The sequence below is a fragment of the Nannospalax galili genome, unplaced genomic scaffold (assembly GCF_000622305.1).
Source record: "Nannospalax galili isolate Female #2095 unplaced genomic scaffold, S.galili_v1.0 scaffold197, whole genome shotgun sequence".
Taxonomy (NCBI): Eukaryota; Metazoa; Chordata; class Mammalia; order Rodentia; family Spalacidae; genus Nannospalax; species Nannospalax galili.
The window spans coordinates 2,188,834-2,211,056 of NW_008339846.1; the positions used below are offsets into that span (position 1 = coordinate 2,188,834).

Here is a 22,223-nt window from a genome sequence, read left to right on the forward strand (position 1 = left end):
TCTAGGAATTGCTACTGCCTTCCAGTGTCTCCTTGCCCCAGACCTCACGGTTCCGGACAGCTTTGCTGTGTCCCAGGCTCAGCACCAGCTCCTTGTTAACCACCCCTCACCACTCATCCTGAAGTAGTCTCATACCCAGCCATGCACCACCATGGATTTCTTCATAACTCTTTCTGTTGTTGTTATATGTCTCCCCCTCTTTGTGGCAGCTTCCTTCCGGTAGAGTGTGGGGAAAGCAAGGGCCTTGTCTTGTCTTGTCTTGCTTGCTGCTCTGCAGTGCCTGCCTGCCACATAGTAGGTTCTCAGCAAATAGTTGGAACACTGAGTTACAGCTGCTCTTTGAACTGGCATATTGGTGGAAACCTTTGGGCCAGTCAGATTCTTACTCTCCTCTTAATTATGGTCTTTTCTTTCTAATTCATGGCAGTTGTCTAGCCTGTCCGGTTGCTCTTGTTTATAAGGTCCTTTTTGTCATCTTGCTGGGTCTCAGGTGATTGAGGACTGGGAGGACAGTACTGTTGGCTTGGCCCAGTTGTGCAGTGGGTAACATAGCATTAAGGACTTCACTCACTGACCAGTGTCACAAAGCCCTGAGTAGAGCTCATGGGAGATGATGTCATTTTCTGCCCATGAGTCTGAGCACATCTGGAGAACTGTTTGACATGTCCTGTGGTAGGCTTTGTGCCTCCAAAAGGGCTGTCCTGCTGGGCTGGGCTGGTAGGGTCAGATGGGGTGCTTCCTTCTTACCCAGCTCTCTCTAGTTTTACATCAGCATGGGAGATTGTAGGATAACTTTTAGGGACCCTGACTTTGCAGGTGCGGAGGGGATCATCCAGAGTGACTTCCTGACACCAGGACCTTTGAGAGCTTAAGGGGCCAAAGGCCTGAGTTAAACCCTGGAATTGCCATGGTAAAAGGAGGAACCAACTCCCACAAGTTGTTTTCAGACTTCACACACACACACACACACACACGCACACACGCAGGCATATTAAGTAAAAATGTGATAAAAATTAAAAAGAGAAAATGTTGCATGATGGCATCTACACAGTAGCTATCTGGAGTCTCTGTCATCCCTGCATCCTTTTACATCTGTTGCCCCCAGGGATCCTCCCACAGTGTGCTCCACACAGCATGAAGGTATCTGGAGGAAGAGCAGAGAATGTAGCCATTCCAGTTTAATGAATGTTAACTGTGGAGCCAGTAAACAAGACTGAGGACCCCGTCTTTCAGGCCCTGAGGCTTCACTGGCACAGTTCCCTCAGGAGCACCCAAAGGAGGCGTTCTTCAGTTGTAGCAAGGGAGGGATCTAGCAGATACAGCTCAGTTATGGCCTTAATGGTATCTTGTGGAGCCCTACCCGCTGTCCTTGCTGTGAGCTCTTGAGAGGCTCTTCAGGTCTCCAACTGAATATGGGTTTCTTAGACAAGTATTGGGAAGCTGAGCCCCCAAAGTACTTAAGGGCATATTTGCCTTGAGGGGGCATTGCTAAGGAAGGTGGGTGTCTGCCTCTCTTTGCCGCAGTGGCCTGTGGCTCATCTAGTCCAACTTGGCCCAGTCATGGTACTTAGTGCTAGCCCCACTGCTGTGTTTCAGTTCACCCAGGGGTCCTGAAGTGCTGAGACTGGCTTCATCTGGTCCAGTGCCCTTTCTAGAGACTGTAGCAATAGGCACTTTCTTTGCCAGCACTGGGATAGGAAGCACAGACCCTTGCCATGGGTAACTTGCTGTGTGGTAGTTAAACCCTGGCTTTCTCTTCTGAGGGAGGCATTGCAGGAGGGCTCTTGCAGTGTCCTTGGCTTCTCTCCACCTGGGTGGCAGTATCACACCCCTCAGCATGCACACAGGCACCTCATACCCCTCAGGGTTATCTCTGGAAGGCCCTTAGCTGCTCATCTGTTTCAGCAGTCACAAGGCTGATCCCAGGAGGAGTCTGCCTGGAAAGGAGAGAGGAGGCTACTGCTACTGCCAGCAAAATTTGTGTGACCTCTAGATCGACCATATTGATGACAAAGCCACAGGGCCCTCCTGTCCTGGCTAGCTTGTGTACACTAGTTGGTATTAACCTTTTGTCATAGTTAGCTTAGTCCTCTTCACAGTAGCCTAAAGTCACCCCAGAAGGGAGTCTCGGTTGAGGTGTTGTCTAGATCAGACTGGCCTGTGGGCATGTTTGTGGAGGGTTGTCTTGATTGTTAATTGATATAACAGGGTCCAGCCCACTGTGGGCCATGCCATGACCTGAGTGGATGGTCCAGGGGCATATAGGGAGGCTAGCTGATCCCTTTCTGGTTCAAGTCTGCTTGGGCTCCTGACCTGACATCCGTCAATGATGGGCCGTTGACTGGAAGTGTCAATCGAGTAAACTTCCAAGTTGCTTTTGGTCAATGTTTTGTCACAGGAACAGAATGAAAGTAGAAGGCCTTTCTAACCCCAGCCTTGGCTGGCCCAGGGAGCAGCTGTTGTCTGAGCAAACCTCCCTTGTCTCCCCAGTTCTTGCTGGAGCTGAGCTAGCTCCTCCGCAGCCTAGCCAGCACCCTCCCCTGCTTCCGGCTGCGCCAGAGCCTCACTGCCCTCCCTTCCATTCACATTGGAACCCTCGCCTGCTGTTCCATTCAGAGCCTGTGTAGGAGACGGATGCCGCTGAGGCCCCTGCCCTGTGAGGAGCTGCAGCCACCCTGGTGGCAATGGTGGGATTTCTGAAACATAGATGGGCCCAGTTCTCGTCACCACCTTGCACTTGCTTTGAGCCCGCATTTAAATGGTTTGACAGCCTGATTCAAAGTTTTCTGATTTGTTCAGATGCTTTGTACATAATTAAAATTAAACGTAAATGATCTGTAACCAGCTTGTTAACGGTATCAGTAAAAGGATGCTTTAAAGAGGTTTGTTCACCCCTCAGAATAGTTCAGTCCATTCCTTCCTGGATGCTTGTGTTCTCCATTTGCTTAGAGCCCGTTCTTTCTGATTAGTAAAGAGGTAAAGGCAAGTCCAGCCTAGCCGTGCAATGTAGTGTGTCTGAACCAGTTGTACCGTAATTGTAATTGCCTGAGGTAGGGGAGAGAGGGACAGAGGGGGGAGGGAGGGAGAGGGAGGGGAGGAAGGGGGAGAGCGAGAGCGAGAGCGAGAGAGAGAGCGAGAGAGCGAGAGAGCGAGAGAGCGAGAGAGAGAGAGAGAGAGAGAGAGAGAGAGAGAGAGAGAGTGAATTGCAGAAGTTAACACCAAATATTTTTCCGAGGTGCTGTTTTCTGGCAAACAGCAATCGTTGTGGAAGCAAATGGTGGTTCTGGTCTCTGAGAAGCCTGGGTGTAGCTTTTGAAGAAAGAGTTGGAGGAAGGAAGAGAATACACGAGCAGCCAAGAACCCTGTTAAGTGTTGCAGTGGAAAAGACTGGGAAGGGAATGTACAGTAAGAGCAGATCCTAACACCACTTGCCAGTAGAGTTTGGAACTGAGGATGAATGGGGCCTCTGATAGTTAAAGGAGGTGGGCGGTGACTGTGTGTAGCCCGGTGGACCTACAGTGTTGACAGCTGTGAAGTTTGAGCAGGTGGAGATGCTGAAACTGGCTTGTGACCAGATCCGAGGAGGGCACCAGTTTTTGTGCCCTTTCTTTTCAGAAAAGGCCAAATGAAATCTGACCTTTGATTGACATCCATTTGCCTAGAAGCAGCACTAGACCTTTCAGCAAAGGTGCCATGTGTCCTGCTGGAAGCAGGCCTCACCCACCATTTCGGTGTTGGCTCCATTCTTGGGTCTGGGCTGTCCTTGAGGGCTATGGTTCTGGAGAAGCTCCTTGTGTCTTTGTATTCTTTACCTGCTGTAGTGCAGCTGCTGGCCTAGAGTTGAGCACAGAGATGGCACCCTAGAACAAACTAAAAATTGTGCTCTCCGCAGGGGTGGGGAGACCAGTCCATGGGGGCTGGGACTGGGGGACTGGAAGAGGAGGCAGTTTTGCCCAGGGCAGGAGCAGAAGAACCTGGAAGCAGAGTAGGGCTGTGCAGCCCTGCGAACCTCCTCCAGAGCCAGCCTCTCCTGACGGGATTCGTTCTTAGACAGTTGGGCAGATCATCCTCCTGGGAGGGCCAGCTGCTTTCATCCTTTCATCAGTAGCTGTATTCTCTGTGAAGTTATTCAATTCGGCGTGGCTTTGTAATGCAATAGTACTTTCTTTGTTTTTAAAACAGCTCAAGTGATTTGGGCTTCATGCTAAAACATCTTTACTCCTGATTTTGGGCACTGAAAGCCAAGTGAAATTGATGAAATTTACTACACATATGAGAAGTCTGTTACTACCTCCCCCCTCCCCAGTGTTTTAAGACAGACTCTCATGTAGCTCAAACTGGCTTCAACCTTGATATGTAGCTGAGGTTGGCCTTGAACTCCCCACCCTCCTTCCACCTCCCAAGTGCTGAGATTACGAGTGGGTTTGGACTCTCTGGGAAGTGATTATGAAAGAAAACTACCTTGTTTTTCAAAGAAGTTTAATTTTTAGTAGAAAAACACACTAGAAAATAATGCTCACGTAGTTTGGTCTTCTAGTATTTTCATGGTGAAAGCTGAAACCCACTAAGACCTTGCTATTTCTATCCCCTTAGAGTAACCACACAGTGCACCCACTATTCAGGCTCCTGTGCCGTGGTGCACAGTGGAGTCTTCCCCTTCGGATGGAGTCTGAGCTGGATGTGGTCTCTGGGACAGGAGCTATCCTTGGTGTCTCACAGACAAACATTGATACACAACGGCAAATGTAGATTGAGTACAGATCTCAAGATGGGGAGGTGGGGGAAGCAGCACCACTGTGGTGGAAAGCTCTGCTCCAGAGGATCCTGTGCTGCTGGGCTGTGTCCTCTGCTGACCCCTCTCCTCACATGAGGCTGGTATCTAGGGAGACCTTTCCCAGGGCATTTAGCTTGGTAGTTGGAGTGTGGCAGGCCCCATTGTATGAAGATGATGTTCCACCATGGTGAGTGGTAGAAGTCTAAGCACACAGGCCTTCAGCTCACTTTGTCCTATCTTCCCCACTGTGCCCTTGGCTGCCTTTCTTTGGGCTACCTGCCTCATGTCCCAGTTCCTGGAGCCCTAGTCACCAGGTGGAGAAATGGGGCCCAGGAAGTAGAAAGGGCAAAGGCATGGCTGCTTCTGCCTTTATGGAGTCCCTTTGGGCTCCAGCCTGGCTTCTAGGCCGCTTGAAGCTGCAGGGGTTGCTCAGGGTGCTCCCTCAGCTGGCACTGCTCTGTGCCTGCACATACAGCTTTCTCTCTGGGATGGAGCCCTGCTGCAGACCTGGTGGGCAGCAGCATTGGATTGCCATTGGTTCCTGCCAAGGTGACAGCAGGTTGCCCCCCTTATGGTTCTAGCATAGAAGTGCCCTTGATTCTGAGACTGAACATGGTGAGCGGAACTGACTGTGAGCTGGAAGGCATACTTACCACTGGATTCCCTGCAGGCAGGGGACTGTAATTTTTGTGTTGATGTCTGTCAGCTGTGAAATCCCCTGAAGGTTTTGATAATGTAAAGAATAAACTAATTTTCTTTTCCTTGTTGAATAAGCAGTGGTTAAAACTTAGTGACTAACTTCTGTGAAAACTCTTTGGAGAATCAAATACATGGCAGGTTTGGTATTATAGTTGGGGTTATCCCTGTGGAAGGGCCTGTGTTGATGGTGGTTGGAACCTGGTAACTCTGGATGTAGTCGGCCTTTTGTGTCTGTCGTCTCTGCATCCATGGATCCAGTCCTCTGGTTTGAAAGTATTCAGGGAACTACATCTGCTGAGTGTGTCCAGACCTACCATGCCATTATTTCCCTAATGATTCAGTTTGACAGCTATTTACACAGCACTGTGCTAAGTCATCTAGGGCTGACACTTTGCATGCAGAAGGAAATGTGCAGAGTTTGTGCAAATGCTGCATCATTTTATATGAAAAATTTGAGCACCCACGAGCTTTGGTGTCCATGGGGATCCTGGACTCAGCCTCTCACAGATCCCAAGGACACTTTTGTGGTGGTGTGATCACGTGGTTTCCTAACGTGACAAACTATTTGTGATTGTTAATGTTGCATAAGAAAATTCCAGGGGCTGGAGAGATGGCTCAGTGATTAAGAACACTGACTGTTCTTGCAGAACACCTGGCTTCTAATTCCAGCACCCACATGGCAGCTAACAACTGTCTGTAACTTAACTCCAGTTCCAGGGGATCTGACAGTCTCTTCTGTCCTCCAGGGGCATTGCATGACATGGGTGCACTTACCTACATGCAGGTACTACATGCATACACATAAAATAAAATAAAAAAATAAAATATTAAAAAAAGAAAATTCCAAATATATTTCCTTTAGTACTGTTGGGATTTTTAAAAGTTTTATTTATTGATTTCTGTGAATTTAATATATTTTGCTCATATTTAGAACACTTCTCCTATCTGCATACCCCGCCCCCCCCCCCCCCCCCACTAAGGCCTATGGAATCAAATTTGTATTCCCATTACCCTTTGGTGTCGGTCCATCCATTGGAGCCTGGTTAACCTAGCTGGAGTCACTCTTAAGGGAGACTGACTCTCCCCTCCTGGCAGCCCATCTGTTGCCAGTAGTTCCTCAACTAGGTTTGGGTTTCTTACCTACTTCCCCACGTCTGTGCTGGGATTTGTCTGGCTTGAGCGTTCGTGGGACTTGTACATGCTGTACCATTGCTGTGAATTGGTGTGTATGACTGCCTGGCTGTCTGGAGAACTGCTTCCCTGTGGTCATCCACCACCTCTGGCTTTTACAGTCTTCACTCCCCGCTTCAGTAATGATCCCTGAGCCTTGGGTGGCAGAGGTTTGATATAGGTGTCCCTTAGGGATAATCTGTCTGCAGTCTCTTATCCTGTACACACTGACCAGTTGTGGGTCTCTGTGTTAATCACCAGCTGTTACCTGAAGAAACTTAATTGGTGAGAGTTAGAGAGGCATTAATCTATAAGTATAACAATAAGTCATTAGCAGCTGGTTTAGTACTGTGTCTATTTAGTAGAATAATAGTAGGTTCTCTCCTATGGCCCAAGATCTGTTCAGTCACATGTTCCTAGGTCTGATATCAGCATTGTGTATGGGCTCCATATTGTGAAATGCACCTTAAATCCGATCAGAAAGTGGTTGGTTTCCCCTACCACTGTGGAGCCACCATTGTGCCAGTGGGCATATCTCTCCAGGCCAGGTGTAGCTCCCAGAGTTCACAGCTGCTTAAGGTTGATACTGCTTTCCTCTTCCAGTAGCGTAGCACCTTCCAGCACTATGACAGCTAGCCAGTAGAGGTGAGACTGTGAAGTCGGCACCAGCTTGATTACTGTTTTAGAGCTCATGCATGTGATGTCTTCAGCAGTGGGGTCTTACTGTGAAGTTCTGGTGGGTAACTAAGAACGTGGGCAGTGGCCAGTGTTGTTTGACGGTCTTTGGCACCCCTGGTCAACAGCCTCAATATAGGGAGTCCGTTCCTGGCACTGGGCTTTTTCTTTGCTAGCCTGTGGTGTGTAATGGGGCAGTGTCCTTTTAATCTCTTTTTATATTGTGTATGTACATACTTTTAAGAATTCTAAGGAACCTGTAATGGTAGGTGTTTCCATACGCCTTTTCCTAAAGGCCTTTAGTGTAAGCTGTCCCTCCCCACACTTGTTCTCTGCTCTGCCCTCCCATTTCCCTCCCCATTTAACCCTCCTTAGTCCATTATTTTACTTTCCCCTTATATCATTGTATTCTAGCTCCCCTCCCATGAACCCCCCCCCATGACTCTTAGTAGTTTACTGACCTCTATGGATTTTCTAGTTGAAACATGCATATGTAAGGGTTCAAAGCATCCATTCATGAGAGAGAACATATGACTTTTGTCTAGGTTACCTCACTCAGGATGATTATTTCTAGTTCCATCCATTTATCTGAGAATTTCAGAATTTCATTTTTCTTAACAGTTGAATAACATTCTGCTGTGTAAATGTACTATACTTTTGTTAAACATTCATCAGTTGATGGACATCTAGGCTTTCATATGCTGGGTATTGTGAATAGAGCAGCAGTGAACATGGGTGAGCAGGCATTTCTGTAGTACAGAATCCTTTGGATATATACCCAAGAGTGGTGTAGCTTGATCATGTGGGAGATCTAATTCTAGCTTTTTGAGGAACCCTCTACACTGATTTCCGTGGTGGCTGCACCAGCTTGCACTTCACAGCAGTGAATAAGAGTCCATTTTCCTCACCTGCATTTCTCATTGTTTGCTTTTGAATCTTAGCTATTCTGGATGGAGTAAGATGAAATCTCGAAATAGTTTTAATTTTTATCTTCCTGATGACTAAAGATGTGGTAAATTTAAAATCATATTTCTCAGCCATCTGCATTTCATTTTTTGAGAACTCCCTGTTTAATTTCTTGCCCCAATTTTTTTTTAAGGAGACACGTTTTCTCTACTCAACTATTTATTTTTTTAGTGCCCTAGAGTCCTTACCTAAAGAGGAAATAATAAATCCAGCAGTAATATAATGACAGTTGTGAGGGTTAATTTTACATGTGAACTTGGCTAGACTCTAGTACCAGGACACATGATGGTAATATTTTTTTTAAATTTTCTTTTCCTTTTTAAAATTATTTATCTAATAACCACATAATTAGAAGAGGCATTTCATTACAACAGCATTGACATACTCAGTAACAATTTCCAGAGCTGAGATGCAGATGCATCTCTTTCAAAATTGGCTGTACATTTTTAGGTTTACAGTTGAATTATTACAGTTATACAATATTGTACTCCGTATAAACCCTATAAGACATAAAATTAAATGAGGTTTTAATCTTTAAAAAAGATCTCCATTTTATTATTAAAATACACAGTTTGATACAGAAAAATTCATTTTTAATACAGTTGACACTAAGATGCACATGCGTTTCTAATCTCTATATATCTGATTATTACTAGTCACAGTCACTTACTTTCTGAGCTCCTTGGCATCTGAGCATGGATATAAAGTCATCAGGTAGATTTCAGTGGTAATGTCTTGCCCCAATTTTTAATTGGTTTGTTTCTTTGATGTTTAGTTTTTTGAGTTCTTTGCACTATTCTAGACATTAACCCTCTGTCAGAGGTATAGCAGGTAAAGATTTTTTCCTGTTCAGTAGGTGGCCTCTTCATTCAAATAATGACATCCTTCGATGTACAGAAGCTTTTTATTTTTATGAGGTCCCATTGATCATTATCAGACTTAATGCCTGAGCTATAGGAGTCCTGTTCAGAAAGCCCTTTACAGTGCATATAAGATTGATCCAGTGTAGCTCCTCCTTCCTCCTCTGTCAGATTCAGGGCACCAGCTCTTATGTTGAGGTTCTTGATCCATTTGTTGAACATGCTGTCTTTTTTCTTTTTTTCCAGTGTGTATTTTTGACTCCTTTGTCAAAAATCAGTTTGCTGTAAATGCATGGACTTAAGGTCCTCAATTCTCGTCCACTGATCAGTGTGTCTGTTGTTACGCCAGCACCATGTTGTTTTTATTACTATAGATCTGTAGTATAGTTTGAGATCAGTGATGGTAATGGCTGTAGTAGTTCTTTCGATGTTCAGGGTTGTTTGGGCTGTCCTCGTTTTTTGTTCCATATGAAATTTGAGATTTCAGTTTCTGTGAGGAATTGTATTGGAATTTTAATGGGTATTGCCTAGAATTTGTAAATTGCTTTTGGTAGAATGACCATTTTCACAATATCCTACTGATCCATGAGCACAGGAGGTCTTTTCATCATCAATTCCTTTTTCAGTGTCTTAAAATTTTTTTATTTTATGTATATGAATGCATTGCCTGAATGTATGCAGGTGCACCCATGTCTTTCAATGCCTGTGGAGGTCAAAAGAGGGTATCGAATCCTCTTGAACTGGAGTTACGGATGGTTGTTAGCCACAACGTGGGTGCTAGGAACTGAACCCAGGTCCTCTGGAAGAACATCAGGTGTTCTTAACTGCTGAGCCATTTCTCTGGCCCCAGTTGGGAGATCTTAATTACTGTGTGTATCTTGTTGGTTGTTATGGGTCTCTTTAAATTATTTATGTCATTTTGATTTAACTTTGGTTGGTTGTATGTATCTAGAAATATTTCTATTTTTGCTAGATTTTCCAGTTTAGTGGAATATAGATTTTTAAAGTATGTCCTTATGGTTTTCTGAATTTCCTCAGTGTCCATTGAAATGTTTCCCTTTTCATCTCTGAGTCTATTAATTTGGGTCTGTTCTCTTTTGGTTAATCTGGTTTGTCAATCTTGTTAATCTTTTCAAAGGTGCATTCTTAGTTTCATTGGTTCTTCATATTTTCTATTTCATTAATTTTAGTCTCGTTTCATTTGTTTCTTCTTGTCCTGTTTAGGTGTTGTTTATTCTTGGTTTTCCAAGGCCTTTGGGTGCATCAAGTTTCATAGATGTTTCTGATGTTCTGATGTAGGCCCTTAGTGCCTTCCATTTTCCTCCTAGGACGTCCTGCCTTCATTGTGTCCCATATATTTTGGTGTATTTCATTTTCATTTAATCCTAGGAATTTTTAAATTTCCTTCTTGATTTCTCCCTTGGTTCAGTTTTCACTCAGTAATGTGTTGCTTAGTTTCTGTGACTTTATGTACTTTTTCCCAATTCTCTTGTTGCTATCCAGCTTTACTCTGTTGTGGTCAGATAGAATACAGGATGATAGTTCAGTTTTCTTAAATTTGTGGAGACTTGCTTTGTGTCCTGTCATGTAGCCAATTTTTGAAAATGTCCCCTCTCCTGCTGAGAAGAAAGTGTATTGTTTGATGTTTGGGTGGGATGTTCTGTAGCTGTCAGATCCATTTGATTTATGATGTCATTTATCTCTGGGGTTTCTGTATTTAGTTTCTGTCTGGTTGACCTGACTCTTGGTCACAGTGGGATATGGAAGTCACCCACTATCACTTTGTTGGAGTCAGTGTGTGATTTCAGATCTAACAGTTTCTGTTGTGAAATTGGGTGTCTGTGTGTGGTGCGTATGTTTAGGAGTGTGATATCTTCCCAGTGTATTTTCCTTTAATGAGTATGAAGTGACCTCCCTGTCTCTTCTGACTAGTTCTAGTTTGACGTCTATGTTGTCAGGTACTAGAAGAGCTATATCTGCTTATTTCTTAGTTCCATTTGCTTGAAAGACCTTTTTCCACCCTTTTGCCCTGAGGTGGAGTTGATCATTGATGGTGATGTGTGTTTCTTGGAGGCAGCAGATTGGTGGTTCCTGCTTTCTAATCCAGTGAGTTAGTCTGTGCCTTTTTATTGGGGAGTTGGGTTGGCTTTGTGCTGTTTCCTTAGACCTCTTTTGGTTACCTGTTCTGGAATTGTTTATTCTTTGTGCACTCTTGAGAGTATTTAATCTTCTCTTTAGACTGAAGTATTCTATCAAGTATTCTCTGTAGAGCAAGCTTCATGGACATAAATTCCTTAAATCTTCTTTGTATCATAGAAAGTTTTGCTTTGTCCTTTGATTACAACTCATAATTGTGCTGAGTATGGTAGTCTGGGCTGGCAGCTGTGTTCTTCATGACTTGTAGGACGTGGGTCCAAGCCCTTCTGGCTTTCGTAGTCTCCTTTGAAAAGTCAGCTGTTATTCTGATGGGCCTGCCTTTGTATGTGACTTGATCTTTCTCACAGTTTTCAATAGCTTTTCTTTGTTCTTTGTTTCTGGTTTCTGCTAACAAGTCAAGTTATGCAGTGTAGAGGATATGTACTGTTGTCAAAATGTTGGTAACTTGTTGTTGTATAGACAAAGACGAGACTGATGAGGTTAAGCCAGGTCTTTTAGCATAGGGTGGTTGGTCGTCCTCCACATGGGGTTGACTTGGCATGAGTGCTCACTGTTCTGGACCTGATGAGCTGTGATGAGTGATGAGCTCTTGGTTGCACAAGGTGTCTTCCCAGCCCAAGCAGTCTCTAGCCCATCCTTGTGTGCTGCAAGGAGGCAGCAGCCTGGGTAGAGTGTGCATGGTGCCGGGAGCTGGCACTCTATGCCCCTCTTGCGGGTTTTGTTGAGCGCTCCTGTCCCATAGTTCTCTGCATGACCAGTGGTTTGCCTTCCCTGGCCTCACACCTTCCCCTTTAGGGGTTCCATAGAGAACTGGAGCAGGAGGCAGACACAGGTTCTTATGTCTGCCCAGGTGTGACAGCGGTGCTGATTTTACTTTCCTGTCTATCTCTGTTGACAGCTGTTACAAGTTGCCAAATTCTTCTCCTCCCTGGCTGAGTCATGTTGTGTCTTGATGACCATGCTTACTTCCAGGAGGAAAGGCCAGTAGGACGCTTTTTTGGTCTGGCCCCATCATCTAAGTAGGCAGCGGATGGCAGTAAGATCCTTTGTACTCTGACAACACAAAGCACATGTATTCTTGACTGATGGTTTCTTAGAGCAGTTGCTAATTCTTAGATCCCATTTATCACCGATTTCATATTGGCATAGTGATTGTCCTGCCTCCACAGTAGGGCAAGAGCCCTGGAATTGACACCCCTGTTCCACTGGGTACCACTTCTTGCTCTGGGCACTTGGGCAGGCCGTGGACTTATTTATCCCTGGAAGAATGCTAGCCACCCTCTTCCTGGCTCCAAGGAAGTGAGTAGAAATCTGACTGGGTATTTACTGTGGCCTGCAGCACATGTCACCTATGGCTTTCCTCTCTGGAGTGTCAGGGAAGGTCCTGGTGCTAAGGGCTGAACCTGAGGAAGAAAGCTCAGCATGAAACTTGGGCAGCCTGGGGACGATTGTTTCATGTTGTTACTATTTCAGACAAAACTCAAAAGAAGGTAGGCGGTGCATTCGGCTTTGTAAGTGGAGACCTGGAGTGGCTCAGTGTCAGACTTTCCTGTCCGCAAGGTGTTTGCGTGTGTTAAGTCTGTGTGGGACATAGCTAGAATTTTAGTGAGCTAGCCTTAGTGTTCTTTCTGGACTTTGGGACAGTTATTTAACTGTGCATGTTTCTCAAGTCCTCCACCCCTGATCTCATGCTGTGATCTTTCTCACTCCCATTTTGAGTCCTGAGCTCCTCCACTTATTTTCTGCATTGCACTTAGTGGACAGCCAGCAGGAGCTTCCTGAGACTGTGACTGCTGAGATGTGGGTCTGTTGTGCGTGTCTTTTTCCTCTCTCAGGTTATCTGCTGCCTAGTGTGTGAGGCACCCAGCAAGGTGCCTTGGTGCTGATGGTTGCATTTCTGCTATCTGCTGTGCTCCTGTGGCATTCACTGGAAAATGTCTATGTCATGAATGCAGCTCTCATGTTTTCTTAATGTGAAGTCACTGAAATTCTTTTGAAAACATCTTTAAAGGCCAGTCATAAGTTTCTTTTTTGTCTTAAAATTTTATTTATCACTTTTATGTGTATGCATGTATTGCCTGCATGTATGTGAGTGCACCCGTGTCATGCAGTGCCGTGGAGGTCAGAAGAGGGCTTCGGATTCCCTTGGAACTAGAGTTAAGGACGGTTCGTAGCTGCCATGTGGGTGCTGGGAATCGAACCCGGGGCCTCTACAAGAGCAGTCAGTGCTCTTCACTGCTGAGCCATCTCTCCAGCCCCATAAATTCCTTAATATTTGGAATTGACAGAGTTCATCATGATCGGCTAGACCATGCTGGGAGGTTCCATGTACTCCCGAGTTTTCATTTTGTTATTTTCCAGAAAAACTGGATTTTAAGTGGCCAGAAATATATTTTGATCTACAGAATGGAAGGTCGGATTCTGCTTAATTACATCTCTCTTGTTTTTCTTTACCCCACAGACTTCATGAGGAGATAATTGACTTTTACAACTTCATGTCCCCGTGTCCTGAAGAAGCTGCCATGAGAAGGGAAGTGGTAAAGCGGATTGAAACCGTGGTGAAAGACCTCTGGCCAACGGCTGACGTGGGTATCTCCCGTGTCATGTAGTACATAGCAAGTCAGTGTGAATGTTCTGTGATTGTCAGCTGGATCCACACATGCTTCCCATTGGCCAATGGTAGTGGCTCTGCATGCGTGGTCCTCCTGAACAGTGTTGCCTGGGAGCTGCTGAGAAATGTACTCCCCACTCTGCACTGCTGAGTCAAACCCGGATGTGTTCTAGCCATTGGTTAGCACACAGGCGCACAGTTGTGTGCAGACTGTTGGCCTAAGGAATCTTCTCTCTTTTTTTGATGGGATCGTTCTTGTTTTGAAATCATTTTCAGATTAGAAATTTGCCCTCTCCCCTGTTCGCTCCTGCTTCCCATTCCTACACCGTATGGCATACAACATGCCCCTTTCATTAAAAGTGGAAAGTGTTTCCTCGTACCTCACTCTTACATGAATGAGTATTGGTGGAGATGAGGTATGTGGGTGTTTGTAGTGCCTGGTGAGCTGGACTTTAATGTCAAGATACCGAGAGTTTTTTTTAACCGGTTGTACCATTTCACCTGCCCCCCCCCCCCCCCCCCCCCCCCCCCGTTTCCCCCAGTCCCTCCCTTAAATATTGCTTGTTTGTTGATATTTTGAAGACGTGATGGCTGTCTGCTGACTTAACTGTGGGGCGTTTTCTTTTCAGGTGCAGATATTTGGCAGCTTTAGTACAGGTCTCTATCTTCCAACAAGGTGAGTCGCTCAGCTCACTGCGGCTTTTACTTAGTGTTTATTGGTGTAGATGGTATCTGTATATCTGAGGCTAGAACTGCCAGCTGAAGAGAGATTGGGGCACACAGGGAGAATTGGCAGGAAGGAAAACTTAATTTAGTACTAAGGCAATGAATTGCTTGCTTGGCATTTTTCCTCTTGCATTTAATTTGTTGTAGAACAAGAATGTTGGGCACTAGAGATAGAAAAAGATGAATGAGATGCCTGTCTTCATTTTCTTCTATAACAGAGACCCACAGACTGGCTGGATTGTAGGCAGTGGAAGCCTCTTTAACTCTCAGTTCTGAGGATTGGGAAGTCCAAGATTCAGAGGCCACTACTGGGTCAAATTCTTCCCTTTTATAACTAATTCTTCCTGTGACCAGGGCCTTGCTCTATCCCTGAAAGCAGTGACCTCAAAAGATCCCCTCAGAAAGGCCCCACCTCAGTACTCTTGTACTGGCGATTGCCTTTAAGTGGGATTCCCCCAACCCCATACATGGAGTGCATATTCGTTACACAGTAAGGACTGTGGAAGAGTGCATGTATTAGAGAATATTCTGCTGATAAAGTTTTAATGAAGATTCAAGCACAGTTCTGTTTGAACAGTATTCCATGAGGGTTTTTATGTGCAAGCAAAATGTCAGATTTATATTCTAAATTGTCTTCTCGTGTCCAGATTTTCACATGCGTTGTGTCTTTGGAGGTTTTTGTTGCCTCCTGCCAGTTAGCGTTTGGAAGCTGATGGGCTGTGGTAGGGGCTGGCACTGGCAGGGACAGTGGGAAGCTGAACCAGTTCAAAGTTCTCGAGGACTCAAGGCTTTGAGGTGGGAACCAGTGAAGCCAGCATAGGCATCTGGGCTGGGAGGCATGGCTTTTTCAGAGAGTGGATGACTCAGAAACTGCATTTCAGTGTGTAAGCTTAGGTTCTTCATGGGATTATGCCCTCGCCTTTTGGAGATGGTGTGCTGTGGCACTGACCTCCCACATAGGGTCACTTTTTGGTGAGGGGTGCAGTGACTGATGTACATTTCTCTTCTGTCCAGTGACATAGACCTGGTTGTCTTTGGCAAGTGGGAACGTCCTCCATTACAGCTGTTGGAACAAGCCCTGAGGAAGCACAATGTGGCTGAGCCTTGTTCCATCAAAGTCCTTGACAAAGCTACAGTGAGTATTGGGGGCTGGCACCTCTACCCAAGTGGGAGTCCCCACACTGTGCCAGCATCTGCCCCATGACTGGCTCATGCTGCTTGACTGAGGTCACTGGCTGCATTTTGAAGAGTCTCTATGTGAGTTGTAAACATAGTTATCGTCTTCATGCTTACCAGCTGAGAGCCTGTCCAGTGATTACCTGGCTTGTTGGCATTTGTGAGATCTTGAAGCTGCTCTTGGCCCTAAAAGAGAGGGTTGTGTTTACATGTGTTCGAAGAGAAGGAAAGGAGAGTGGCTGGCAGAGAAGCCAGCGATCTGTGCTGCCGTTCTCAGGAGGGCAACTCAGATCTGAGCATGGCTTTATTGTGTATTGAAGAAAGGAAAACTTAAGTTCCTCTGCTACCCAGAGCTGTGTCTGCATATGAAAGGGCCCTGTCAGGAGAAGCAGCTGGAAGAGAGGCCGGTTCTTGTGAATTCCTATGACTTTCATAGTAGTTCAGGTTAGAGACAGCTCAGGATGTCTGAGTCCCTGGCTCTGGTGTGTGACAGCTGCCAGCTCAGCTGCTGTGGGCTTGTGCTTCAGCTTTGAAGTGAACTGGTGCATCAGCTTATCTGCAGAGTGAGTGGCGCAGGTAGGAGCATCCTCTCACAGCTGATCTGATGGGAAGGTCTGATGTGGGCTCCAGTACCTGCCCTGCCAGGTGCTTTTGCCTGGGGTCAGAGGGCGTTCAGATAGTAAGCACATTCCCTGAGTGTCAGTGAGCGTCTTCTGAAAGCACATGTGCTTCTCCCTAGCACCCAGCTGCAGACACTGTAGGCCCAGCTTCCCATAGTACCTTCTGTACACCTGAGCTCTTCTCGGAGATGAGCTTTGGTCACTTCCTGAGATGCCTAATGCCATGTTGTACTCAGTCCTCCCAGCCATGCTCACTGAGAATCACGTTTGGTATCGAGGACACTGAGGACACCGCGGACACTAAGGCCTGCACCCGCAAGGAGTTGGACCAGGGTGCCTTAAACATCTAGGCAGTCTGCTGTAGCCAGGATCCCTGCTGTGCTCGGTCCTCTCAGCCATGTTCCCACCCCTGTCCCTCTTGTCCTTTATCCAGGGAGGAGTCTAGCCATCAGTCCATCGCTGGCCTTCTGGCTGTCTCCTTACTTGTCATTCATGTTTGTGCAGTTGATGAAAATGAGCCCATTGGACAGTGAGCAAGGCAGGAGGGGTTTCTCTCAGGTTTCATCATTCAGCTGTAGAAGGTGTAGAGAGTAGCTGATTTTCCTGAGTTCTCGAACTTTGAGGACAGACAGCACTTTGAAGAGTGTTGTGGTCACTGCTTGGTCCACATGGCCTCCCAGTGGTGGCACACTGGGTACTGTTACCTTTTCTTTTGTCACCTGAGCATCTGAGCATGGGCCCATCTCAGCTACAGGGAGGCACTCTTTCTGCGCACATACCCGTAATGTCTTTTGCTCAGGATCTTGTGGTGCTGGGGGCTCATGTGTCTGGTATGGTCTGTCCATTTGCAACAGCCATTCTGAAATCAGTAGTGTCATGTCACTGCTTATTTCCTAAAATTGACTTGTGTGTGTGAAAGTTCTCCAGAATTGTACCAAGCAGAAGTAGGATTACCAAGGCATGGATGGTGTGGCCTCTGAGGCTGCATGTCCTTCTCACCCATGTCCTCTTTCCTTAGGCCCCTGTTTCCCTTTGTCTCTGTCCTCCATTCCAGTAGAGTCAGCCTGGGGGAGTCCTGCCCTGATGGGGTAGTGCTGGGTGGGTATCATCTTGGTCTTGAGATTAACCCTGACAAAGTCCCTTTTCTTTAAAATCTGACCTTCCCCCCCCCCCCAATCCCTATTTATAAAGAAAGAAAAACCTCTATACAACTTTGCCAATATTTTGGTGTCAGTCTGTGCAGAATGTTGTGCAACAAAGCAGTTTATTTAAATGAAATCTTTACAGGTGCCAATAATAAAGCTCACAGATCAGGAGACTGAAGTCAAAGTCGACATCAGCTTTAACATGGAGACTGGTGTCCGGGCAGCGGAGTTCATCAAAAACTACATGAAGGTACAGTTCCAGCAGGTCCCACAGTGGAGGCGGATGTGAGCTCTCCTGGTACTCGTTCTCAGATGTTGAGAATTTCGAACAGTGTCAGCATTGTGAGCAGCGTCGGCTATGCCCGGCGGTTACTTACCCCGCACAGGGTTTCTAGAGGAACATGGGGAGTATGTAGCCAGTTTTCCGATTGCCTTTTAAAGTTGAACCTTTATTTTGGAGAGCTTTGTGAAGATTGTGGTTACTGCACAGTGGCCTTGCTCCTGGCTCAAGGGTCACATTCAGAAATCTAGTTCAGGGCTACTCACAGTTGACTTGAGTCAAGGTCTAACTAGGTTGACTCACTTTGAAGAGCTCAGTGCCCGTGGTTGTGAGGATGGGCTTGGTGCTCAAGCTCATGCATTCTGGGGCTGTCCAGGGATATTGGCAGTCAGGCACACCCAGCCCTGGGATCTTTGTTCTTTTCTACATTCTCAATCTTTCTCATCTGGTCTGACGGAGTATTTGTACCGTAGATGACCCTGTTCATGGGGCGAGCAGACCTGTTCACTCCCTCTGAGCAACTTCAAGCTTGGAGTTCCTTGTGGCAGGGCCCCAACCCTGACCCAGTGAATCACTGCCTGGGAAGGGTCTTTTCACAACTTCCTCAGACAATGTGGATCATTAGGCCCCCCTAAAGTTTGAGACAGCTTGAGGTGGGCAGGAGGATTAATGAACCGTTCCTTTCTCGTGTGAAACGTGCTCTGAAATGTCTTTGAAAGCATCTCACTGACTGGTCACTCTTTTTTCTTTTGAATTACAGAAGTACTCCTTGCTGCCTTACTTAATTTTAGTGTTGAAACAGTTCCTCCTGCAGAGGGATCTGAATGAAGTTTTCACAGGTGGAATTAGCTCTTACAGCCTCATTTTAATGGCCATCAGCTTTCTGCAGGTGAGTGTGCCTTCTCTGAACTTCTGTGTTGAGTTGGTGGAAGGAGAGGCCCTGGTCAGCAGCTGACCAGCATCTCCCTGGGCTGCAGCAGGCTTTGCCCTCCTTCCTGCTTCTGTTCTGGCTCTGACTCAGGTCAGGGAGCTGCTCTCTTGGTCGGTGGCTTTGTGAGTCCTGCAGTTGGAGTCTGTAGTTGATGTGTGCTGTCTAGATGCAGGTTCCACCAGAAGTCAGGTGTTATCTTTCCAAGCTCCAGAAAGGGGGCGGGGGTAGTTCATTTCTTCAAACAATAAAAAGCTGTTTTCCCTGGCACTTAAGATGTTATTATATTGAATAGTCTTAGAATAAAGGGTAGGTGCCATATATGGGGAAAATATGACAAAAGCTCCAATTGGTGTTTTGGAGATGAGATCTTATAGTCCTGGCTACCCTGGAACTCACTATGTAGCCCAGGCTACCTTGAACTCATGGCAATCCTCTTGACTCAAGTTTCCCTAGTGCTGGGATTACAGATGACAGCCATCACACCTGGCAGGCCTTCTAAGATTAATAAGCCACCAATAGTTGATTGTAAATTTCATATAATCTTTTTGTTGAGTAGTGCTCTCCTTGCTTCCTCATTTCTCCATTTGTGTTGTGCAGGGTTCACTCTGTAGGCTAGGCTGGCCTTAGTCTGAGTGCCAGGCTCTGGTCTAGCACTTCTTCCATTGCAGTTGACGTTGTTCTAACCAAGCACCCCTCTGTTCTTACTGCTTCACCTGTTCCTGATCTGAGCTGTTTTCATGTGCCTTGTAGTAATGACAGCCATGATGTGTAACCACGCCTGAGGCTTTCCCAGGGGTTCCTGGTGTGCTGGGGTCCTTGAGCTGTTGGACCTTCACAGGCCGTAGCATGGATGCCACCCTTCCCCTATCTCTGGTGCTGTTAGAGCCAATTCTTCCTCAGGTCTCACAGCAACTGGGTCAGTGGGCTGACTTTTGGATATTTGATTTCTGGCTAAAGGCCAGGAGTAGAATAAGGAAGAGAATCAAGGAGAGGCAAAAACCTCCTCTTAGACCCTGGGGGTAGGTAGTCATTGGAAACCAAAATTCTGGAGACTTTGAAAATACAAGGTATCTTTCCTTGTGGGACTCTGCTTCCTATCAGCAAAATGTTTGGTCAGGGTTCCACTTCTGTGACCTGCCCATCCCCGTCTAGACTGGCACTGTCCAGTAAGTGTGCAAAAGACAGAATATTCCCTGTGCGATCAAGCAGACCACAGACCACATCTGCTCTTGAGTACTTGGAGTGCGTCCAGCCAGATGGATGTGTTGCTGTTAAGTTCTTCACAGTGCTGGCTGTAGTGGGCAGCAGAGGTCTGGATGGTTGAGGAGAATAGGTGTATTAAGTCAGTGACACTTAGAAATTGCCAGGGGGACAGTGGCCAAGGGTCAGAATGAGGTAGTGACGTGCTTGACAGACGTGTGGTGCTGAGCTAGGCCTGCTGTGTATGGAAGCCTAGGTCATTGAGTACTGAATTCAGTGCCCCTTGCCTGTGCGGAGTAAAACCTAGTCATCTCATGTTCTGCTCACGTGATGTGTGATACTGTTCAATCTCATACTGCCACCTATTGGTGACAGGTCAGAATGAAAGTAAGAGGACTGGAATCTAAATGGCATCTACCATTCACATGACTCAATTGTCCAGAATATGGAAAACATTATCATCATCAGGAAACTTTAAGCTAATTTTATGTGTGCTTGGAAGGCACTGTTCTGTCTACCAGTGTCAGAAGCTCAAGCATGAGTGGATATTGACATCAGGATGTTTGTTTTGACCCCCTCCTGCCCCCATTGTGGTTTCCTGAAGAGGCTGCTAGATTCACTCTTTGAGCATAACTTGAATTTGTACATTGTGGCTGCTTTGCTTTTATAGTTGCACCCAAGAATTGATGCCCGGAGAGCAGACGAAAACCTTGGAATGCTTCTTGTAGAATTTTTTGAACTCTATGGAAGAAATTTTAATTACCTGAAAACTGGTATTAGAATAAAAGAAGGAGGTGCCTACATCGCCAAAGAAGAGATCATGAAAGCCATGACCAGCGGGTACCGACCGTCGATGCTGTGCATTGAGGACCCCCTGCTGCCTGGTGAGCTCATCCCTTCTGTGACTGGGAGTTGGGAGACTCTCAGGTATCCTGGAGAGTCAGGGAGGCCAAGCTTGGCTCTCAGAGCCCAGGGCAGGGCATCTGCTCTTGATGACAGTTCTTCCTGGGTCGCAGATCTCAGCAACACTTTCTGGAGTCTTTATGCTAATTAGCTTAGTAATAATATTATTATATTATTATTTTATTTGATAACCATATAATTAGAAGAAGCATTTCATTTCATTAGCATTGACATGTTCAGTAACAATTTCCAGAGCTAAGATGCATCTTTTTCAAAATTGGCTGTAACATAAAATTAAATGAGGTTTTAAACTTCAAAAAAAGATCTTCATTTCATTATTAAAATACACAGTTTCAAAGAGAAAAATTCATTTTTAATTGACACTAAGATGTACATGAGTTTCTAATCTCTATATATCTATTACTAGTCACAGTCACTTACTTTCTGAGCTCCTTGGCATCTGAGCATGGATATAAAGTCATCAGGTAGATTTCAATGGTAATGTTTTTCATATCTACTAATTATTAAGGAGAAAATTTTTATGCTTTGAAGAATTATCATTATTTTTTTAATTAATTTTTTTATACCCACTTCCCAGGTAGCACCCTCCCATAGACTCCCTCCCCCCACTAGATCCCTTATACTCTGATATTCCTGCTATTGCCTGCTGTGTTGTCGGCACCCCTAGCCATTCCCACTACTTGCCCTTCTGGTAAATCTAGTCAGCCTATCTAGAGGTCTTTGTTTTAGAAAGGTCAGCTGTTCCTCATCTAGCAGCAATCAGTTGTCAATATTCCTTTAGATAAGATTGAGGTTTGCTGTTCATTTTCCCAGTTTTATGCTGGGTTACTGTCTGGGAGTACCTTTGGCCACCCTGGCCAACAACTGAAAAGAAGGTATCTCCTATCTGGCATTGATGCTTGTTATGTAGCCTTTAGCTATACATATGGACTCTTAAAAAATTATGTTGGCCCCTTTAATCTTAGGTTATATTTTCCTTTTGGGTGTTTAAGGCCATACAGTTGGCCCTAATAAACCAATTTATTTTTACTCTTAAGGCCGTTTGAGGATCTGTTCCTCAGGGGTCACATGAGCTTGGGAGGAGCCCCTGGCTCCTAGATGCTCATAGTCCCCTGGAACTAATCGACCTAGGAGGTCAAGGAGCAAAAACTGTCCTTTATGTCTCTCTTACCAAATTAGTATAGGCCTCAAAGTATGTCTGTTAAACACTCGAGAAGGTTAGTTCTACCAGTCTGGGACTTTTAATTACTGTGTGTCATTGTAGATAAATCTTGGGCAAAGACCAGTTGTTCTCAGATAAACCTTACCT

General features: G+C 45.7%; 1 protein-coding gene across 2 annotated transcripts in view; it reads left to right on the forward strand.

Moving 5' to 3' along the window:
* The window catches only part of Tent4a (terminal nucleotidyltransferase 4A), a 51,388-nt gene that overhangs the window by 13,071 nt on the left and 16,094 nt on the right, over positions 1-22,223 (forward strand). For both annotated transcript variants that reach the window (XM_008834575.3, XM_017798555.2), the window contains exons 2-7: positions 13,763-13,886; positions 14,542-14,588; positions 15,653-15,773; positions 17,722-17,829; positions 18,620-18,748; positions 20,661-20,874. In XM_008834575.3, the coding sequence (XP_008832797.1) occupies positions 13,797-13,886; positions 14,542-14,588; positions 15,653-15,773; positions 17,722-17,829; positions 18,620-18,748; positions 20,661-20,874 (709 nt within the window). In that variant the 5' untranslated portion in view covers positions 13,763-13,796. The remainder of the gene's footprint in view (positions 1-13,762; positions 13,887-14,541; positions 14,589-15,652; positions 15,774-17,721; positions 17,830-18,619; positions 18,749-20,660; positions 20,875-22,223) is intronic.